The sequence below is a fragment of the Medicago sativa genome, chromosome 4, assembly GCF_051527215.1.
Source record: "Medicago sativa cultivar Bolivia chromosome 4, Bolivia_mono, whole genome shotgun sequence".
NCBI lineage: Eukaryota > Viridiplantae > Streptophyta > Magnoliopsida > Fabales > Fabaceae > Medicago > Medicago sativa.
In genome coordinates, this window is record NC_140752.1 from 33,696,751 (window position 1) to 33,721,306 (window position 24,556).

Below are 24,556 nucleotides of genomic sequence, written 5' to 3' on the forward strand. Positions count from 1 at the left end.
AAAACACAATGAAATAAAAAGAGGAAAAGCTCGAATGGTAATCAATTATAAAAAACTTAATGAGGAAACTATAAGTGACTCATATAAGTTACCAAGAAAAGATTACATTTTTGAAAAAAATAAGAGGATGTAATTGGTTTTCATCTTTAGATGCAAAATCTGGGTACTGGCAGTTAAGGTTATCAGAAGAAACTAAACCTTTAACAGCTTTCAGTTGTCCAGAAGGACATTTTGAATGGAATGTTTTACCATTTGGTTTAAAACAAGCACCATCAATATATCAAAGATTTATGGACAACACTCTTAAGGGTCTTGATCATATTTGTTTTGTATATATCGATGACATATTAATTTTTACTAAAGGAAGTAAAGAACAACATGTTAAAGATGTTATGACTGTTTTAAACAGAATAAAAGATAGAGGAATTGTTCTATCCAGAAAAAAGTCAATACTTTTGAAACAAGAAATCGAATTCCTTGGTCTTATCATAAGAGAAGGAGGAAAACTCGATTTATCACCACATGTTCAAGAAAAGATTTTACTTTTTCCTGATCAATTAGCAGATAGAAAACAAATCCAAAGATTTTTGGGATGTTTAAATTATGTTGCTAACGAAGGATTTCTCCAAGACTTAGCAAATGATAGAAAAATTTTACAGAGGAAGATATCTGAAAAAGTGCTATGGTCATGGACACAAAAGGATACTGAGGCTGTAAAATCTTTAAAAGAAAAATTAAAAATTTTACCACAACTATAAAACCCAACAGAAAATGATTTTTTGGTTGTAAATGTTGATGCAAACCAGTTTACTTGGGCTGGAGTTATGAGAGCTCTACCTAATGGTAAACAAAAATTGGGATTAAATCTCAACGGATATGTTGAGGATGAAACCCCACAACAATCCTATACCATTGTGGGCGCAACCCCACAGTTAAAATCAGATATCCCTAACGGGCGATCAGATAAAACATCAGTTTCAACTGATTCAAAACTTGATTATTCAAGTAATAATATCCGAATTAAGGATAAAGATCTTGTTTTATGCAAGTATGTTTCAGGTTCTTTTAAAGATGCTGAAACAAGATATCATATCAATGAGAAAGAAACTCTTTCTTGTTTAAATGTTTTAGAAAAATGGAGAATGGATTTAATTCCATCAAGATTTTTATTACGAACTGATTCAACTTATGCTAGCGGATTTTGGCGCTACAATTTAAAAGTTGATCATAAACAAGGAAGACTTGTTAGATGGCAAATGCGCATCCAACAATTCTATCCTTATATTTAACTAATAAAATCAGAAAACAATTGTTTTGCAGATACTCTGACAAGAGAATGGAGCAAGCTCTAAAAGTTCTCTACAATAGCTTGAAGCAAAAAGATGAACATATTGAAATTCATAGCCAAAAGCTAAAACAACTCTCTTCAGAGAGGGGGGAGATGATTAAAATGATCGAAAGCCTAACCAAGATCATAAATGTTGAAACTCCAACAACAACAGAAGAACCAACAAAAAAGACTTTGAATGAACAACAAAGTTTTTTATCAACATCTTCAGCAGGTTCTATGCCAGAGGAAGATACGAAAAAGTCATGGGCAGAAAAAGTTGAACAAGAAGATGAAGAGTCAAAAAATGGTTTAGACCAACCAAACGATGCTGTCGATCTACAACCAGAAAAGAATGTGTATGTCATTTTTGATGGTCCAATGAAAGGCATCTACAACAATTGGGCAATTGCAAGCCTCCACATCAATGGCAAAAATGTCAGACACAAAGCTTATCCAACAATGGAGAAAGCAAAAGAAGCTTACAAGGCCTCCTACAAGGAAATGGCCATAGCAAAGGATATTGGCCAGCCATCAAAAATGGAATCTAAAAAGAAGGTTTCAGTAGGATCAATTATAAACCTCCAAAAAGAAAAAAACAAGATAAAAACCATTGATGATTTCATGGGAAAGTGGAGATGGCTAGCCAACTTCAAGGAAGAACTAGCAATTGAATGTTTTTATCCAGTTAATACTAAACATGGGGTAAAAGCTAATACAGTTCCAGGAATATCCAAGGAATTACTTAAAGAATTCTATGACTATGGAATGCTCAAGACTGTATATCTTGAGGAAAAAGAAGGTTATAGATTTCAAGAATTGGCTGATCTTCCAAAAGAGATCGGTGATACAGCAAAAAGATTTAATGACTTCCTTGCCAAAGGAAGAGAAATATTTCTCCAATTCGAACAAACATATCCATGGTTCGAAGAAGAAAATAATCAGATGGCTGTAAGACCAAGAACAGCTATAAAGATAGGTATCTCAAATAAAACCTATCTAGAACCAAATGCAACAAGTGTTGGATGGACATTAATCTCATTTGTTCAACAAATGAAGCGTTTTTATGACTATTTAATCAAATATGGGTCATCCATTACCAATTATAAAGTCTTATATGTCTCAGATTATTGTTTCATGGTCTGTGACTCAAAGAAAAAGGTCTCTACAGAGCACCTCAAACAAACACTTCAATTCGAAGAATTATTCTCAGGATTCGAAAATGGTCTCCATAGAATTCCAGACGAAGTACAACAGGAATGTTGCCAATACTTCTCAACCTACAAAGGGCATATCTGTAAATGGTGTGCAAAAGACAAAGTGTCGGCAGAAAAAGACAAAATACCGACAACTTCAGCAACAAAAGATAAGGCTACAGAAAAAGCCTAGACACGCGTCATATAATTATCATGATGTAATAGTATAACCTTATCATCTGAGTCAGATGGGGTCCACTTAGAGATAAGAATATTATCACTTTAGGTGATAATGCGTTTTCTTTTTCTTTGCGTGTTTCAATTGTTTTTCTTTTTTGCTGTCATGGATAAGGACAGATGAACCACTTGTAAGTCCTTTCCTCCTATAAATAAGAGCCTCGATGCTCACTTGTAAATTACAACTTAAATCAATGAAGTAAGTACCTTAGTTTATGAAAAACATTGTGGGAAAGGGCTTCGCAGGATTTGAGATTGTCATAACCAAATCAAAAGATTTTAATTCTCAATATCAATAATCGAAAGATTATTTCAAATCCAAAGGATCGAAAGATCAGAATTATCAAAAATCCAAGACAAAGTCAGGTATGATTTTAAATATTTTAAATACTTTATAATTTTTACATTTCATAATGGAATATAGTATGATAAAAGAAAATTCATCTGGTTTTATGGCAGATGTATTAATAGATCATATAGAAAAGGTAGATTTTACCCTAAAACCTGAAGAAAACTTCAAACAAAAAAGTATTTTTTCTTTAATAAAAGAAAAACTATCCAGAGAAAACATTCTAAAATACGGAATGATGATAGGAGAAGTTCCCATACCAATGGAATCAACAGATGGATCTGTTGTAATATCTATGATTGATGATGAACAAATAAACGAAAGGTTAAAACACTTATCATTAGAAAAAAAGACAGAAGATAGGATATATTCATATATCGACTATCCAAATAATCATAAAAAGTACTTTTATGAAAGGAATAAATTCAGAACTAGAACTTCTTATAGAAGATGCTAGATTGAACAAAAAACATTCACTAATAACCAAAGGTGAAGGAAATCTAAAAGGTGGAAAAATAAAATTCGATATAAATTTACAAATAGGCTTGAGTCTAAATGATATAGATCTAAATAGATCTTTAGTAATACATTATAAACTCAAGGACCAAAAACTTATGAGACCAGGAAATCATCCTTTTAGTATAAGTTATAAGATGAATTATGCACTAAGTAACTCTCATTATAGTGTAGAGTTTAGTGGAAGAGAAAAAATACAAATAGATGAACTATTTGCACCATTAGTAAAACTAGAATCACCAATTCTAAAACCATTAAAAAGATCAAAGTCTATTATGACAATAGAAAGAACACCTCTCTTAGAGCAAGAGGAAAATACTAGTGAACCAAGGTTCCTACCACCAAGAACTTCATTAGACAGTATAAAGTTTGATAAAAATTTATCAGAAATAAAAACTGAACTTTTAAAAATTAATAAAAAATTATAATGCCAGGAATAACAATAAAAAATGAACTAAAATTATTCAGAATAAAACTAGATGCCCTAGTTAACAAAATAGAAGAAAATTTCTTTAGAATAGAAATGAAGAACACAATTTGGGGAATCCATGATTTAATGATTCTACAAATTTCATATGTAGATGAAGTAATAGAAGAATTAGAAGAAACAGAAAATGTTTCTATTACACAAAAAGAAAGAGCCACAACCCTGTTATGGCCATCCCAAAAACTAATTGAATTTGAACAATCTTTAGAAATTTTTTTAGAAGGTTCCTCAAGCATATAATGCCTGGGTTAACAATTAAAAAAGAATTAGAAGTCTTGAAAGAAAGACTAAAAATCATAGTCAGTGATATTGAATGGTATTATGATTTAATAGTATTCAAACAAATTTGTTATAAGACTCAAACTATAACAATGGTTCACATAAATTTAATTGAAAATCTATTAGAAGAAATTCAAGAAAATAATCTCACCGAGATTCAAAAAACAAGAGCGAAAATTCTTTTAGAACCTTTCCAAGCTCTAACACAAATCGAATCACTCTTAAAAGAAGCCAAAGATTTGGAAAACTTCGTGACCAATTAATAATGCCCGGATTAAATCTTAAAATAGAAGTAGAACTCTTTAAAAAGAGATTAGAAAAAATAATTTTTGATATAAACTTTTATAATGAAAGAATTGTGCTAAAACAAATTCTTTTTTGTGCTCAAGATTTAGTAAAATATCATATAGAGTATATTGATGATTTCCTAAAAGAAACAGAAGATTTAGAAAATCTTACAATTATACAAAGAGAAAGAGCTAAAACACTCTTAAAACCATTTCAAGGTTTAAATAAAATCGAACAAATGTTAAATCAAGTTCGAGAAAATTCCGCTGGCGACCCTGCCCTCAACTTGGTATCAGAGCCTGTAATACAATCCTAGGGGATAAAAATGAAACTAAAAATAAAAATAAAAATTTTATTTTTCCAGAAAAGACAAAAGTCTTTTAAAATCGCTTTTCTATTTAACCGATTTAACAGGTTAAAGGGACAAAATCCACGTGTCACACACTGATTGGATAATGTTATATAACATAGAGATCCACTATGTTACACAAGTGGAGTCCCACGGCATATATGATTGTATATGTCTCTTCTTTATTTTTTTCTTCATGTGGTTCGAAAGTATAGAGACAAATTAAATTTTGAATTGAAAGTGAACTGTAGAGGAAAGAAATCATGTGAGCCAGGCTGAAAAATTAATGATTGAACAAATATTTAAATAACAGACCATCAATTTGGGCTATAAATTATTATTCTCTTCTTAATTTAGTCTCTAAATTACAAGAGAAAATAGTATATATACATTTTACTAAGCATGTTCAAAAACACTTATTTTAATATTTACTTTCATTAATTAATTTTCACATATATATAGCTGCTATCAATTATCTGAGGAATCGTGCTTCTACAGAGGAGCCCTTCACTGAAGTGGTTGAAGAAAGGTATTCCGGTTCACAATACCTGATTGACTTGTTTTTTCTTGCTCTTTTTAGTTTCCTTTTGGCTTCTGTTCTTTTTATTTTCTTGTTTTCTTTTAGCTTTCTTTCGCTTGAGAGGGTTTTGGTTTTGATCCCCCTTCTCCTTTTGTACTGGCTTCCTTTTTTATTTATCTAGGTGTTGTAGTGGTTCTACATCTACACCCATTTTGCTTTAAAAAAAAAAGAATTTTGGTAGTCATTGTTAAAAAAGAATGTGTTAGCATAATTCTTAATTTATTTGTTAACACATCCATCATGGCATATGAGACAATCCAAATGTTAGGTAGGGCCAAGTAACTAGTCATGCTAGCTAGCTTTATCACTCCTATATTCATAAATACACATACCCTATACTTTTGTATATCACTAGAGACTAGAGTATGGACCTCATATAAGACTTTTACCTATTGGCTACTGCATTTGGCAATTTGCACCCATTGAGTGTGTTACATTACATACACATGCCTCTTACTCTTAATTTGTCCCCTCCCATCTACATTTTTTGTGCCATGCTAATATTATTTTTCTTTTTCCAAATCATGCCTACTCAAAATGCACTTCAAATTGAGTACTCATGAGTTCAAATTTCTTACTTTAGAGATAAATGTATTGAAATGTGTGATTCATGGAGGCTATTGTATTTGTTAATTGTAAATTATTAACGTGCCACCTTTTTGTTATGTGCCGTATGTATACATTTTAATGTTGGTCCAATTTCGTCATCACATGTCATGAGTCATGTTGAATGAGATCGTCATATATAGTCATGATATACTTATTCAGTTCCTGAATTGGGAGCAAAATCAAATTGCTTTCTGTATTGATTCGTTAAATTTGTCTCCTAAATTCATTTTTTATTTTTATTTTTACCAAAATATCTTATATTATATATGAGTACTGCTATATGTCTGTTTGCCCGTCATTTCGGCAAATGGGGGTTAGTTCTGATTATTACAAGCGAGATCGAACTAGAAATCTCAAGACCGTTGTGCAAAGGTTTTTTTTTTTTATAGGAAAATGTTTTAAAAAAGGTCACGAAATGCACTCAGGTTGCTTAGAGAGCAGGACGTGTTTGAATGCAAAAGCACTGTCTCTCGGCAGGTTTGAGTTTGCAAGTAAAAAGCTTAAAATGAAGCAAGATAAAAAGTAAGTTTACGCACGTAAACTCAAGGAAAAGGTAAAATGCAATGCATTAAAATAAAAGGGGTGGTCTATAAATCAGTTTACATACATTATGTATAACTCGTTTCCCTAGACGCCGGTAGTTTGAGTGTTGTAGAATTCTGTATATGATTTGCGACCCACTTTCCAGCTTGGAAACTACTATTTATACTAAAAAACTAGATGGTGAACCACTAAGCCCATGATCAGCACTTCCTCCTTCTTGGACAACTACTTGTCCCACGTTTTCCACTAAAAGGAAACCGTTTCCTTGCTTGAAATCGTCCTTTCCCGCCTTTTGCTTGTCTTCGACGCGAAACATCCTTTCAGCCTTGCTTTGTCGAGATTCTGACCATACGCTCTAGGCTTGATGCTTTGTCAAAACTCTTCAATTCATATGCGAAAGCTCTTCGATTCCTGCAAAGTAAAAGGTCAAACAAATGTTGACCATATTAAATGAGCCTGTCAAATTTACAAGCTAACAATGTCGTGACGGAATTCCTCGCAAATCGATCATGGATCAATGTTACATGGCTATTAATTCTCAACAAAGTATTCAAATCAATTACCAAATGAATTAAAGTTAATCTGACACACTACAAGACTTATCCAGTTTGTCCATCCAAAGCTTTTCACCACCTACCCTGGCTTTGGACAAACAAAAATCTTCATGTTTAAAACCAATTTTATTATTTCCAATCATTTTTAATAACTACCATATTAATTTTCATCAAATATTAATAACTCAGTTGTTAAGGACATTACATTATATATACACACGGGTCAGAGTTGATTTCTCATCTTGTTTCAATGTTCATTTGGTTTTTACTGAAAGTGCGGTTATTCAATCAATGATTTGAATGTCAACGTTACATATCCGGAGGTATGAGTATTCCGGTCACTATAATTTTATCATATTAATTGCAAGTATCATGTTGTTGTATGTTATTAACTTAAATGTTGTGGGTTTGTTTGCATATTTATCCTTTACGTTTTTTAAGATGTTGAAGGATGTATTCTATCCATCTTAACGAATGTATATCATTTTTGTAAAAATGAAAATATACAAACATGAATTTTGATTATGAACGGTGAAAGAAAGTGTGAAGGGTATAAGGGAGACAAAATAAAGAAGATGCAGTGCCCACGAGAGCACTCACCACAAGACTCATGTCCCAAATGGGTCCCAATTTCTGCCACTGTTGGCTATGGCGTGATGTCTCATAAAACTGTTTATTAACCCCACTCATTCCACTGTGTCATGTGCCTATCTGAACCTTACTTTCTGTTTTAGTTGTTTCAACAAAACCTTCATAATCCTCATTTTTCAAGTTTCAAAATGTCCTGAATCCAATGTCTTAAAACAAATGTTTCCTCTTATTCTGCTGCATTTAGTCAGTCACTAAGACAGAATAACAATGGCAGATTTATTTGAGTTTTTCATCTTACATAAATTTTACTAGGCTATTTGAAAGAACTTATGAAACCAGTTTAAGTATGACAATTTTCACATGCTTTTTTAGTTTATTTTCGATAATTCTCCAATATAATTTGTGAAAAATAGATTTTAGCATATAGAAGAATAATACTATAACTTTATTTTGTCTTTTACTATAAAAATGGCTCATGTAAGTTTATATATAAACGTTTATCATGACAAGTTTTTGTGATATAAGTTGCAAATATGTTGTTTATCAAAACATACCCCAAATAGTTTTTTTTTTTATAAGCTCAGAAAACCAAATTGAAACTAGTATATAATCTAAGTTAATTTTCATTTTATACTTATAATTTGATTTTTCCATTTCTTATCAAAACCAACTATTGTTCTGTTAACTTGTAATTTCAACAGGCTCAATTAATACAGTCAATGATATATAGTTGACTTTTGTTCTTTTAAGAATTAAATATGTTATCTTTAGCATGAAGATTTCGACGTAGGCCGAGACTGAGCATTTTGAAGAGTTTTAAGACCTTTGAAGTTCGACAAAAGGTGACTCAGAGAGAAGATTGGTCGAAATCAAGCAGTTGCTGTCGAAGGGAAAATAACTCAAATTCAAAAGCAGCAGTTTCTTATTTAGACGTGGGGGACATGCAGTTTCTAGTCGAGGAAGTGCGGTGTTTAGCAATTTAGTTTATGTAGTTATTTTCACTATGTATATATAGTAGTTTTTCATATGAAAAACAGGTCGCAAATTATTTATAGAAATTCTAGCACTCGAAGTACCAGCGTCCAGAGAAAAGAGTCATACATAATGTATGTAAACTGATTTGTCGAACCACCTTTACATTTAAATGCAATGAAATTTACATTTCTTTAAGTTTCTGCGTTTAAACTTTTAAGCCTTTTTACTTGCATTTTTCTTTACTTCTTTCCGTCGAAAGACTTTTACTTTCATACAAAAAACTGTTATATTCATAAAACAACCTATGAATATGATGAACTCTCATGTATTTTCTGAAAAAAGATCGCACAACATGTCCTAGGATTTCTGGTTTGATCCTGCTTATAATAATCAAAACTAGCCCTGATATTACCAAAAACGCCGGTAAACAAGTTCTCAATTTATCATGGAATTAAAAAGGTCAAAGACATGAATAGTTGAATTTGTTTCAAAAGTTTAATAACCCTAAGTTCTTTTATTCAAACATTACATCATATCTCATTATTATGCTTGTGGTATTATTTTCTAAAATTATTTGAATAAGATTTATAGGGCAATGTTAACATGTTAGGGAAAAAACAACTGTACCAAAAATAACACTTTTAAGAGAGATTATTTTAAACGGCAAAATTTATTAATAATCGAGTCTTTGATAAGACGAATAAAGACTGACCAGACGTAAACAACAAATAAAGGGCGCCATATATAGACGGGTTGCCCAGGAGAAAATTCACACACCTCAAACGATTCGAAGATGGTCTTATTATATTGTGTTCCTTATTAACCATGCAAGGACGCTTTGAATTGTGTGCAATTTTTTTTTTAATCAAACAATACATACGAATATGAAATTCTTAGTATTTCATTAAGGTTCATTCTAACATTTGCTGTGATGATTCTACAAATAACAAGTATTTATTGAGAAAAGTTAGTTCTTAACTTTTTGACGAATAAATTCGTACAATCTCAAAAACATAATCTATATTTTTTGATATATGGCACGTTTACATTTTCCTTTCACTAAACCTCAAATTTTATATGCACATTTTACTTCAAAAAATGTATTTTTTTTTTATTTTTATATATTATCAAATCTTAGATCGTCCATTATTTTATTTGTCTCTTCCCTTGCACACATGTGAATTTTTCCCCTTGAAATATATATATTACTAGCATAAAAAACTTTTTGAGTAGCAAATTATCTTAGAAAAGATCAATTTATAAATTAAACTGACTAAAAAAAACACATTTGAACTTTTTTTTTTTTGGAGTAAAAAACACATTTGAACTATTGTATAGTTTTAAAATAGGAAACGATTATAGAGACACTGCATGACACATTCGTCAAACCATATATCATTTATTTCTTGTGATGTAATCCGTAAGACCGTAACCCTTTCTATTTTTTTTGTATAGTACTTTGATCTTGATTTTATTACAGATGCTCTCTGCTTAGGCTATAATAGAAAATGACAAAAGCTCTTTCGATTCATATCTCTTGAACCATGAAAGCGTCCATCTCCACTCTACAAATTGAATCCCGTGCTACATTAAAGGAAAATACAAAGTATGCAAAAGGCAACAAAGATTTCAACTATGTTGGCACCTCTTAACCGCTATTTATAAGCTGTAACACAAGACAAATTTATAAGTTATCTCAATATATATCATTCATCATCCCATTAAGCTTAGTTCAAAAGCATATAGTGATATGAAAATTGACCGCAAAACTACCTATAGTAATTAACATCCTTATCCTTGAAAATCCATAAACAAGCTGCAGGATCGGGACAACCCTAAGCACAGCCACAACCATCAATATTACACTTGACCTAATTAAGGATGGGTGACTGCCACAACATATCCTTAATGCAAGAAGCAAGGACCTAGACAGAGAAAAATGTTAGCATATTTTCAGAACTACTCCCTTCGTTCACTATTATAAACAAAAATTCACTTTTTAGATTCATTCAATAAATGATGTATGTGGTCTATCATTTATTGAATGAACCTAAAACATCAACTTTTCTTATAATAGTGACCGGATGGAGTATATACATACATATAGATCCTATTTAAAAGATAATGTGATAAAATTAGTGATGATAAAGTGATAAGTAAGATTGTCTCTACAAGAATTGTCGTTTCAACTAGGTAACTAGCATTACTTATTAAACAAACAATAAAAAGCAAATAAATAAATAAAAGTAGTAAATTGGGGGTAGTTTACAAATTTGATTTGATTGTGCAAAGTAGCAGCGATTTAGTAACCTGATTTGATTGCAGAATTTCAGCGGTGGTTATAATTCTTCAAATCCCCTCTATTTCCTTCTTGGATTAAAAGACAAGTAAAGATTAAGTTATAAGATAAAAGTTCTATTTAATTGATGAGTTTGTGGGATTATTACGTCCCTACAGTTGTTGAGTTTCATCTGCTGATCACAATAAGGTTATACACGCTTTATGGGTGTAGAGTTGTCAATCCTATAGTTGAGCAAAATATGACAAATGATGAATGTCAACAATAATGTACATAATTTATTCAACAGTAAAAATAAAAATTGTGTGTGTGAGAGAGAGAGAGAGGGAGGGAGGGAGAGAGGGAGAGAGAAAGAGAGAGAGAGAGAGAGAGAGAGAGAGAGAGAGAAAGAGAGAGAGAGAGGTTGCTAATGTGAGAGATGACAGGAGCAAACAATTACTTAGGTTTCGACCATTCACAAGCTGAGAAAGGGTTTAAAAACATGTTTTTCTATTTTATGACACAATAATTACACTGTTCATGCAGTAATTACTATTTGGTCACATCATCTCTTAGTTCAGCTTAACAAATAATGTGACACCGAGAATTTATTTACACCTAAAAAAACAATTCGCTTAGGTTTAGTTGATCTCTAGGTAGTCGATTAAAGGGAAATCAAACTATGGACAAGCAAATTTGAGTGAGGCAAATATTTGTCGATTCCTAATGGTCTCAAAGAAGGATGGGAATTGATAATTTAGTTTCATGACTTGTGTTCCACATTTTTATGAACTAATAACAACTATTTTGTCAAAGCATGATCATAAGTGAAAATCATGTGTTGATAGGGGGGATTGGAAATGCCACGAAACAAAGAAAACTCAAGCCAAATGTGGGGCACCACATACACCATGTAATGGGGAAAACACACGCTACCCGTGAAAAAAGTTGAATATTACAATCAGGGCAATATTTTGTTGGTTGTAATGTTTTAGCCAATAAGATTTGACCTCTACCTATAAATACTTGTACTTGAACAAAGTGCATAAATTTCTACCATGGTAGCAGTGTGCTTTTGCAGATTAAGAGCAATAGGTTGCATGTTTAGGTCTTGAGTTTTCCAGAGCTATACAGATGGTATTTATAGGGTGGGAACCCTAGAAGAAAACGGGGTGATTCGTACCATGCTCCCCTCTTTTACGGCCTACTCGTTCGTCTTTTCCTCCTTGACTCTTGGCACGCGTCACATAGGTGTGGACCACGTAAGAGTGAATTTTAGACTTGAATATTTTAGGTTGATGGGTCAAGGAACCGCTCACCAGGCCCAATTATTTATTCTCGAGTATGACGGGAACAGGTCACCCAGCCACGTGGTGGGCACATGACTGGTTGCAACATAAATAGCTTGATGGGGCCCATGTGGCATTCCCCTAATGGTATATAACCCCCCAAGTACGAGTCCTTAGAGAGGGCGAAGTGCTTGAAATGGAGGAAAGGTGAAACTATGGTGGTACACATCCCCCTAAGTACGAGTCACTGGATAAGGCGAGGTGCTTGAGGTGCAACGATATCTTTGCGGATGATGTTGCCGCTCTTATCAAGGTGTCTTCCTATCTTTTATGCTTCCCACGTAAGTTAAATGCCTGAAGGTACAATGAACATTATTGTGGTCTTTCAGTAATCTGGGTCGTTGAACCCAAGGATCAGCCATTCTGAGCTCTCTAATGAATCATGACAAGTGGAGTGCTAGATTTAAAAGGCACCGAAAGCACCCATTGGTATTATGATTTTGAGCAGGGGCTATCGTGTGTATCAAAGCTAGAAATCCGTATAAATGGACCTTTTGTCTTAAGTTTCTCACCATATTTATTTCTTGCGTGTTTGTGCTTAACCGCTTTTTCCACAAGTTTGAGCCAACAATTTCTTCCCTCTTTACTCAAGTACTGCACTTTTCATTGTAACTTAGTCTAGCATAGCATTTCTCTAAGAATGGTTCTGATTCGGGATTGTGATGATGAGGGAAATTTAGGCATTACCTCTGACCCAAGTGAAGAGAAGTTGGTATGGGACGCGTGTTTTAGACATGCTCGTATGGCGGATAGTTTCATGTACTAGGTGAGACTTGAAGAAAGCTACTTTGTCATAAGGTCTTAGGATCTCTTAGTGGCGACTCTAGTAGTAGCAAAGCTAGTAGTGATAGTGACGTCATTATTGTTTCTTCTTCAGTCCCCGACGAGGAGTGATAATCTTCTAGTTATGGCGTCCTTTAGAGAGTCTCAACCGCCTATGAGCGAGGAAGTTGCCGCCTATGTCTCCATGTTTGGATCAATGAAACGAGTTAACAACCTTAGGAGGGAATGTAAGGTGTCCTCCACGGGCCAAAAGGAAGACGTCATCATAGATCTGTGTGCCATTAGGGAGCGAGTCTACATGTGGTATCCTCAGGGGGTCTCTCAGGAGGGCTTCTACATGTACTCATGCGTCCTAGCTGATTCGGGTGTTAGGATTCTCTTTACTGGATTCAAGTGCGAGGTCTTGAAAACAATCAACATGACACCCTCCCAAATACATCCAAACAGCTGGGCGTACATAAGGGTGTATGAGATCTTGTGCTAGGGCTTTGGGTTGGTTCCCACAATGGGGAAAGGGTCACATGTTTCCATCAAATCAAAACAAGGGCGTGGTTTGTTTGAGTTATTTATTGATAATTACAAGAACTGAAAGCGCAAGTTCTTCAGGGTGAGGGAGAAAGACTACTCCATTGGTGCCTATTATGACAGCGATGAGGTGGTCAAATTCCCTCCTTAATGGACAAGTGACCTTGATTCAATAATTGGTTTTGATTATAAAAAGCTCACTGGGGTAGAGAAATACGTGGTTGATTTCCATGATTATAGACACGATCTTCCTGAAGGAATTGCAGAGGAGGGAGGATTCGCTTGCTGAACTTAAGGAGTAACAAGGTGAGGCTCCCCCATTCTATAAAGCCTTGATTTTATTCATGTCCTTTATCATTTACTTTGTTTTAGCGATGTTCATGCTTCACTTTGATGCACTAAACTACCCCTTTTCTTATTTGTTTAACAGATTCAATGGTCCCAATGTCAGCTGCAGATAAGAAGGCGACCCTAGAGCGCGCCAAGAAGCGGAGACCCGCCGATGGATATACTTTAGGGAAAAAATGACCCCACCGCCACCGCTATCCTAATACACCCATTAGAAGGAGAGACACTTGTTTTTGTATCTGTCGGTGTCCGAAAATGCCTTAAGCTCATTACTGGTGCAAGAAAGTGTGGACGGGGAGAAGCTTGTGTACTTCCTTAGCAAAGTTTTCAAGGGGGTAGAGCTGCAATATCAAAAGATCGAGAAGAACACACTAGCTTTGGTCGTCACCGCCAGAAAACTACGACCCTACTTCCAGGGACACAAAATAGCGGTCACGTCCTAAAGAAGCCATACTTGGCGGGGAGGATGGTGGCGTGGTCAATAGAGCTTTAAGAATATGACATCATGTTTATCCCAAGAGGAAGCATCAAGTTACAAGTCCTAGTTGACTTCTTGATCATCCTCACTGTTCCTGCTAGCCGTTTACACTTCAGTGGGTCTCTTGCTCCGATGATGGCCATCTGAGTGTTGAATGTTGTTATGTGCTAAGTTGGGTTCGTCTTCATGTCAAAGGCAGATAGAGGCAACAATTTGAAATTCTCTAGGACATATGCATTTTAGATCTCAGTTGCTAGAGGCTGGGGATCTTCCTATTAAACCCTTTCTGGACAGTTGTTGTGATCATGTTGGTATTGGTGTACATGTTGGACAGCTTGGGATAGAGCTTGATTCTAATGAATGAGTGCGGCGATCTGCTACTGCATGGCGGTGATCACGATTCTTGGATAGGTGGACTGGGCTAGTATTACCGAGGCCCCACGGTGGGTGCTAATTTTTCTTGAACGAAGTACAATAGTTTAAACCCTCGGTAGCAATGTGATTTTCCAAAGTCAGAGCAATAGGTTGTGTGTTTAGGTCATGAGTTCGCCAGAGCTATGTAGATGATATTTATAGGGTGGGAACCCTAGAAGAAATCGGGGTGATTCGTCCCACAAACCCCTCTTTTTTGGCCTACTCGTTTATCTTTTCCTAGTTGACTCTTGACACACATCACACAAGCGTGAACCACGTAAGAGGGGATTTTGGACTTGAAGGTTCCAGGTTGATGGGTAAAGGAACCGCTCATCAGGCCCAATTACTTATTCTCGAGTTTGGCAGGAATAGGCCACCTGCCACGTGGCGGGCACGTGACTGGTTGCACTGTGAATAGCTGGATGGAGCCCAAGTGGAATTCCCCTGATGGTACAATACTCATTATACTTAATATTTTGGACACACAATCAATAAAACTTGTCTTTTTTTTTTTTTTTTTATCTTCTTGCCATTTACCTTTATCTTTTCTGTTTTGCAATTTATCTATTTTGATTACTTTAGTAGCTCAATAAAAATCAAACATAAGTACTTAACACTCTTTGGAGGAGTTAAGTAACTTCACATTCGAGGAATAAAGTTCATTTCTAAGCGTAATCGTTTGAAGTTAATTAAAACTTTTTAGAGGAGTTAAGTAACTTCACATTCGAGAAATAAAGTTTATTTCTAAGTGTAATCGTTTGAGATTGAGAGCTATTAGCTAACTTTCGAGCTCAACAACATAATTTATAGTCTTTCTATTTCGTAAATTATTTATTTATTAAAAGCTTTTAGTCTTTATTCTATCATAGTAAGAGATTCAAAGTTTTGTGTAAGAGATTCAAAGTTTTGTAAAAGCAAAGCATCTCATTTAGAATCTATATTGTGTTTCCAAAATTAAGGCAAAACCCTTGACAAACTAACACATGATTGCATTTTTGTTTTGGAGTATAAGTTCAGTAACCACGATATACTTACCAGTTGTGTAATCAAAGTGTTTATAGTAAAAAATATATTTTGGAATAGAATGGCTACCAGATCGGTAGTGAATTAGAAGAATAAATCTTTATATTCCTCTTCTTTATGTTCTCATTATCTGGCCTCGTATCAGGGCCGGACCTTGGGGGTACAAACAGCTCAATGGAGCTGAGTCTAAAAAAAAAATTATAGCCCAGTACTACTAAGTACTACCCCACTATTAACAATGTTACTTTTGCAGTGAGTTGCCATGTCGTTACACTTGTATACCGCTCCTGAATCTATCATTAAAGTAGTTCTTATGACAATCTATAATTATTGTTGGTTTGAAATTGTACAATATAATTTAATTTTTCATCTCAAAACGAATACAAACCATTCATTTGTGCAGGTTCCCCATGTATACGGTAGTGATTTTCACCTTTGGGTGTATGACATATATACGCCACTTTGTAGAACATTGTTCTTAAAAAAAATAAAACGTTTTTATTTTATGACAGACCTCTTTTCACTTACTGAACCGAGCCTCCGGATTTGTAGGAACGGCCATGTCTCATATATATATATATATATATATATATATATATATATATATATATATATATATATATATATGCTTATCATCCGATTAAATGAAATTTATGCTTCTGGTCTTTAAACCTATTTTTTCTAGTTCCCGCAAGCATAAGTCAGTTAACATCATATGCATTACTACGAAAGTAGGTACCCTCTAATATGTGTTTCATGCATCGTCTTTTGGAAATTGTTTTCATTAATTCAATTCCTCTTCTTGTGTTTACTTTTTTTTACTTTCAATTTCTTGTCTTATGCATACATACCACTCCTAATATCTTTGCCACCTAAAGGGAGCTCACACGAGCCACGCCTGAAGGAATAATCCCCACTTACACACCATGATAAGTAGTATCGTCCTCTATAGGTATGACCATTGTTCCCACTAATTCTCTCATTTTTTCTATGTTCAATACCAACTTAATTGGCTGTCAAAGTATCTTTGTAGATACTCACCTAGTAACCTTTGTACTCTGTCGTACTCAACTATTTTATCGAAGTTGACACAAGTGGTAGATGTTTGAGCCTCTTGATATGTTTCAAAGTTCGATTTCTAGTCGATACGTATGAAAAAACATATGTTATAAAAGATGTTAATTCTTTAAATGGATCTCAGTCACTCTAAGAGATGAGTTTCTCTAGTTATCTGCTGGATTTACCAAAAATATATATCAACAAACTAAGTATTAAGATAACAATCATAAAACTTAATGAATTGAACGAGTTAGGTTTAAAGGAAGATGCTAGACTATCACACTGTGATGAATCATAGTTCGAATTTTGGTTTAGAGGTACTCACATTTAATATCTGATGTGTCTCGAATAAGAAGGAATATATGACTAAGAAATGATTAAATAAAAACTACTCAAACGAATTGACAACATTAACCATGCATGACAAAAAAGATAATGGAACATAATATTAAGAGTAAGAAAAAGATGTTGGATGGCAGCATGCATATGTTCGTGACAAATTGGGATGGGGATGATTGTGCTTGAAGCTTTATTCATATCTTAAGATATACTTTATCAACACTAATGATACAAAGTAGTTATTGCTCATAATAGTATTGCTTTAATTTAGTGACGTCAAAACGGTGCTTGCAAAAGCGACAAAATTTAAGCATATTCGGTATAGTATTAGTTAAACATCATCAACAATCAAATCATCATTGTTATAATATTCTTTTTCACATATGCTTAATTTGAAATTAATAGATAAAATCATATTCTTGAATTTCAAACAACCCCGCCAATTTAGGTAAAACTATATGATTAAGTTGTTTTTTCTTCACTTAGAATTTTGTTTTCTTGTAAAGCAAAATTATTTGTTAAGTTAAATTCAATAAAACCATCACCAATTACTTATTATGATGACTACAACATATGGTTGGTGGAAGAGACAAACATCTTTACCATAATTTGGGAGTATAATTACGAAAATGTGACATTGGCTTAATCTAAGTATTCTATATACACTTCAAAAGAAAAATCTAAAACTATTAATGGAGAGGAAAAGAGAGACAAAAAATGAAGATTCTTTATAAATATGCAATAAAGGGCTTGATTGGCTACCTTATGAAAATAGTTAAAGATTTGAATTCTACTATTGTATTTGAAAAAACCTAGTTGGGACAGAAACATTCACACCGTACATAATGTCAACACTCATTAGATTTGAACAGATAAAAAATTGGATGTTTAAGAAATTTTTTTCTTTCTTTTTTGTCAGATGCAATTTTCTTTCTATTGTATTATTTTAAATATTTGGAAGGTATGTACAAAGTAACAAAACATTTATGTGCATTGCTTTCCAGACTATATAGTTAAATAAAAAACAATTAATATTATTATAATCCATATACATGGATTGTATTAAATTGTAAAAAATATGATACGATGGAAAAAATATTGACATAAAAGTCCATATATATGAATTTTACTGTATTTATATATGTACACGTTTGATTTGACGGTGAGTTTGACATAATTAACACAGCGTGTGATTGTAGTTTTGGAAAAAAATACACTATTAAACTTCAGCAAAATCATATTATTATCACCTTAATTTCGTTAAACGAATCTATACATTCAACCAAGTCAATCTTCATATATGTATGTATAAAGTGCCACTGCTATGTGCCATATAAAATAAGACAAATAATTATTTAATATATGTTCTTACCAGGATAGCATTCCGGGGGAATAATAAAATAAGATTGAATAAAAAAGCTAAATTTTGGAAAGGCCAAGTAATTTATTTAGTAGGCTGTTTAATGTATTTACCATTTTTTTGGAAGGATGTATTTACCAAATGTTAAATATAAATAAGTACAGGACAGAGATTGTGTCAAAACAAAAAAAAATAAAGTACAGGAAAGAGATTGGACTATAGGACCAACTTGTTGCTTGTTATTGTTTGTCTTGTTCGAGATTTAATTTTCATCTGTTTCTTGAAAATAAAATAAACATAGGGTAAGGTTATTTTTCTTGTATCCAATACAATACGTCCAAATATGTAAATAGTCTAATGATCACCCAAAATCTGTCCCAAAGTCTAGTCATTAAATTCTATATTTGAATGATTTGTATTGATACTGGTATCCATATAAGGACACTGCATCCTTGACTGCAATTTTGCAGACATATTTGGTATTAACCAAATTAGAATATTAGAATATTTGTGGTCCATACTTCTGTTTATGTCATGCTTTCATACCTGAATCTCTCCATATTGGAACCAAGGAATGACAGAATAAAGAAAAAATAAAAAAAATAAAGCACAAAAATATAAAGACTCATTATAAATATGCATAAAATGGAATAACCAATTAAAGGAAAAGATAATGAGTTGATTTTTAAATAGTGGTTTGGGGTAAAATGGTGGGAAGTTGATATAGCTTTCTTGGATCCTGTGAGAGACATTAAATTTAAATGTCACTGTTATACACAAATAGTTATCAATTTGTTACCAAAGATAAAGGAAAAACAAGGGAATGATGAAAAGTAGTGGCAAAAGAAAAGGTTAAAAGAATTCCAAGAAATTTAAAAGTATGAATGTAATAGAGATGTATCAGACAAAGGTATTATACTGATGTAAGAAAAAAAGTAAGAGAATGTATAGATTGATGGAGCCATATAGGGATATAGAAGGTGAAGTACTATAACTAGAGTTTTTCTCATTCTCTCTCTCCCTCTCTCTCTCTCTCTCTCTCTCCCTCTCTCTCTCTAATTCATTCATGTCTACCACCTAAACAAATTATCATGATGAAACTCCCTCTGCAGCAAGCACTCCAAAAAAGTGATTACCTTACTCATGAAAACCTTCTTACCCTTAAATTTACCTCATTGAACACAACCTTCTCATTCACAATCCCCACAATTCCAAAACAATGAAACCTTTTCTATTCTTTCTCATCACATTCTTCTTCTTTTCCCAAACACAGTTACTGCCACTAGTTTCCTCTGCCACAACCACTATTCCCTTTCAACTCATAAGCCTCCTCTCAATAAAATCCTCCCTCATTGACCCTCTAAACCATCTCAATGATTGGAAAAATTACCCTTCTGATTCCCACAACCAGCAAGACCCAATTTGGTGTTCTTGGAGAGGAATCAATTGCCACCCAAAAACAGCTCAAATTACTTCCCTAAACCTCTCTAACCTCAACCTTTCAGGCATAATCTCGCCCAAAATCCGCTACTTAACGACGTTAACTCACTTGAACATTAGTGGAAATGACTTCAATGGAACTTTCCAAACAGCAATTTTTCAACTCACTGAGCTTAGAACTCTTGACATTAGCCATAATTCCTTCAACTCAACTTTCCCACCTGGAATTTCAAAGCTTAGATTCTTAAGAATCTTCGATGCTTATAGTAACAGTTTCACAGGCCCTCTCCCTGAAGAACTTATCAGGCTACCCTTTCTAGAACACCTTAACCTCGGTGGAAGCTACTTCAATGGCAAAATCCCTCCAAGCTATGGAAGTTTTAAAAGACTCAAATTTCTAGATTTAGCTGGTAATGCATTGGAAGGTTCACTACCACCTCAACTAGGCTTATTATCAGAGTTGCAACGCTTGGAAATCGGATACAACTCATACTCAGGAACAATACCAGTGGAATTAACAATGTTGTCTAATCTCAAGTACTTGGATATTGCAGGTGCCAACATTTCTGGTGAAGTGATTCCTGAACTAGGTAACTTATCCATGCTTGAAACACTGCTTCTCTTCAAGAATCATTTACATGGTGAAATCCCATCAAGCATAGGAAAGTTGAAATCATTGCAAGCTCTTGATTTATCAGAAAATGAACTCACTGGTTCGATTCCATCAGAAATAACAATGTTGAACGAGCTAGTAGATTTGAGGCTCATGTATAACAAGCTAAATGGTGAAATTCCACAAGAAATTGGTGACCTTCCAAAACTCAACACTTTCCTTATTTTCAACAACTCATTCACCGGTGCATTACCACCAAAACTTGGTTCCAACGGGTTACTACAATTACTCGATGTTTCCACAAACTCGCTCCAAGGTTCAATTCCTATCAACATTTGCAAAGGAAACAATCTTGTAAAGTTCAATCTCTTCAACAACAAATTCACCAATAGTCTTCCATCATCACTCATAAATTGCACCTCACTCGTTAGGGTTCGTATCCAAAACAACAATCTCAATGGGTCAATTCCACAAACACTTACAATGCTTCCTAATTTAACCTACCTTGATTTAAGCAACAACAATTTCAAAGGCGAAATTCCTCAAGAATTTGGAAACGTTCAATACCTCAACATCTCATGCAACTCTTTTGAAAGCGAACTACCAACCAGCATTTGGAATTCAAGTAATCTTCAAATTTTCTCAGCTTCATTTTCAAAAATCACCGGTCAAATTCCCGATTTTGTTGATTGCAAATCGATCTACAAGATCGAATTACAAGGAAATTCAATCACCGGCACAATTCCATGGAACATCGGTGATTGCGAAAAACTGCTTCAGTTAAACCTAAGCAAAAACAACCTCACCGGAATCATTCCTTACGAAATCTCAACTCTTCCTTCAATCACCGACGTTGATCTCTCGCAGAATTCACTCACCGGAACAATTCCTTCAAGCTTCAACAACTGCTCAACTCTCGAGAATTTCAACATCAGTTTCAATTCCCTCACCGGTCCAATCCCTTCCTCCGGCGTTTTTCAAAGCCTCCATCCTTCTTCCTACTCCGGCAACGAAAATCTCTGCGGTCGGTTTTTAGCCAAACCCTGCGCCGACGATGTACTCACCGCCGGCGAAAACGAACTCGAAGTTCACCGTCAACAACCGAAGAAAACCGCCGGCGCAATCGTTTGGATAATCGCCGCCGCGTTTGGGATCGGACTCTTCGTTCTCGTCGCCGGAACACGGTGTTTTCAAACAAACTATAACCGTCGATTTAACGGTAACGACGCTAACGGCGAAGTTGGACCGTGGAAGTTAACGGCGTTTCAAAGGTTAAATTTCACGGCGGAAGACGTTCTCGAATGCGTTTCAATGTCCGATAAAATCTTAGGAATGGGATCCACTGGAACTGTCTATAAAGCGGAACTGCCAGGTGGCGAAATCATAGCCGTCAAAAAGCTTTGGTCAAAACAAAAGGAGAATAGTAGTATAATCCGACGGAGGAGAGGGGTTTTAGCTGAAGTGGATGTATTAGGAAATGTGAGACACAGGAATATTGTGAGATTGTTAGGGTGTTGTAGTAACAAGGAAATTACCATGTTGCTATATGAGTATATGCCAAATGGTAACCTTGATGAGTTTTTGCATGCAAAGAATAAAGGGGACAATATGGTAATTGCGAGTGATTGGTTTACTAGGTATAAGATAGCTTTGGGTGTGGCACAGGGGATAAGTTATCTACACCATGATTGTGATCCGGTGATCGTGCATAGAGATCTTAAACCTAGTAATATTTTGTTGGATGGTGAGATGGAAGCTAGAGTGGCTGATTTCGGTGTTGCCAAGTTGATTCAAACCGATGAGTCTATGTCTGTTATTGCCGGTTCCTATGGTTACATTGCTCCGGGTAAGCACCTCGTTCTTTTTCTTGACAGATACAAAATTAATTCATTTCATTTATAATATCAGTCTTAATATAATATGGTATATAGTTATGAATACTTCAATTTTAATTTTATTATCATCATTTTTAAAGAAATGTTCCTCACATGTTAATTATTTTATCTTCATTATGTGCATTATGATCTATGACATTATCTTATCTTATCTCAAGAATATTTAGAAATATAAAGTGAGGAAGGGAGTATGAACATAACTTTGATGGATGCTATATAGATATGTTAAGGAGTGGTGAAATGTGGTTGATTTTGGATTAGGAGTGTTTTGATTTAAATGCATAATCAAGAGATCTTAGTTGTTGTTTGATGAAAGTAATCAACTCCAGTAAATTAACATTAAACTATAATTTGGTGTTTGAAGAACTTTATTTAAAAAATATGTGATAGCTGAATGTGACTGTGTGACTATGAAACAAAGTTTAATTAATTAAAATCACCATCACAATTCACATTAATGATTGAGATTCTTAAATTTACATAGACTTACAGTCAAATATAATTAATGTGAGCTTAACCATGGTTTCAAAGACATTAAAACTTTGATGTTGTGGTCTAGTTTGCTACTAACTTTTTTAAAAATTTTACCACATTATGTTACCCAATTTTTGTGCACTATGTCTAATATTGTGACAAAATTCGGTGCATGGGTAGGTGTACTATTGCGCATGGGTCTTTATTTTCACTTTCACAAGTTGCTTTTTTTTTTTGTCCATCATCTTGAAATATTTTATGATGGCCCACTTAAAATATTGTCAATTATCACAACTACTTTGAATCATGATGATGGTGACTGTGAATTTTTGATAATCCATTAAAGTAAAACTAGTGGAATGAGTTAAAGCTAGTGTAGTGTGTGTTTGGTCTTATTATGGAACTATTAATTACTTAATTGTACATGTTAATAATAAAAGGGTGTTGTTTGAATTTTGCAGAATATGCTTATACACTCCAAGTTGATGAGAAGAGTGACATATACAGCTATGGAGTAGTGTTAATGGAAATTTTAAGTGGAAAACGCTCTGTGGATCAAGAATTTGGTGATGGGAATAGCATTGTAGATTGGGTTAAATCCAAAATAAAGACCCAAGATGGAATTGAAGGTATATTGGACAAGAATGCAGGGGCAGGGTGTAATTCAGTGAGGGAAGAAATGAAACAAATGCTTAGAATTGCATTGCTTTGCACAAGTAGAAATCCAGCTGATAGACCTTCAATGAGAGATGTTGTGTTGATGCTTCAAGCTGCTAAACCTAAAAGGAAATTGTTTGATAGTGTTGTTGTAAGTCATTGTGCTAGTGGTGACAATGTTGATGGTGGTGGAGGTGGTGATATTCCAATGGCTCAAAAGCCAATTACCAATGAAAGCTAGTTTAATATGTTTATAAGATTGAGATGAGATGGGTTTTCTTTTTTCTTCTTTTTCTTTTTGATATTTTTCTTATTGTGGGGGATTGGTATAGGAGAGAAAGTGATTTTCTGTTTTTATTTTCAATGGAATTTCAAGTGTTATTTGTCATGACTCTTGTTTGATAATGTTAATATATTAAGAAGTGTGTGCGGCAAAAATGCATGATAAGATTACCTTGTTGGATTAGTAATAACCAGAGGCAGCTCATGTGAACATAAAAGTATGAAAGGGATCACTAGCTATGCATTTGTCCATAAAAAAAAACTATGTATTTGAGTACATAATTTACTTAAGTATATGTAATGAATTGATATTAACTATAAAAACTATTACTTTTCCCACTTTATGATATTTTCATGCA

General features: G+C 33.9%; 1 protein-coding gene across 1 annotated transcript; it reads left to right on the plus strand.

Annotated features, from left to right (window-relative positions):
- The first annotated feature begins 20,028 nt into the window (after positions 1 to 20,028).
- PXY (Leucine-rich repeat protein kinase family protein) lies at positions 20,029 to 24,353 on the plus strand. The gene is made up of 2 exons (XM_085701081.1): positions 20,029 to 22,735; positions 23,720 to 24,353. The coding sequence occupies exons 1-2, from the start codon at positions 20,056 to 20,058 to the stop codon at positions 24,154 to 24,156; spliced, it is 3,117 nt and encodes a 1,038-aa protein (XP_085557207.1). The 5' UTR covers positions 20,029 to 20,055; the 3' UTR covers positions 24,157 to 24,353.
- Positions 24,354 to 24,556: the final 203 nt, after the last annotated feature.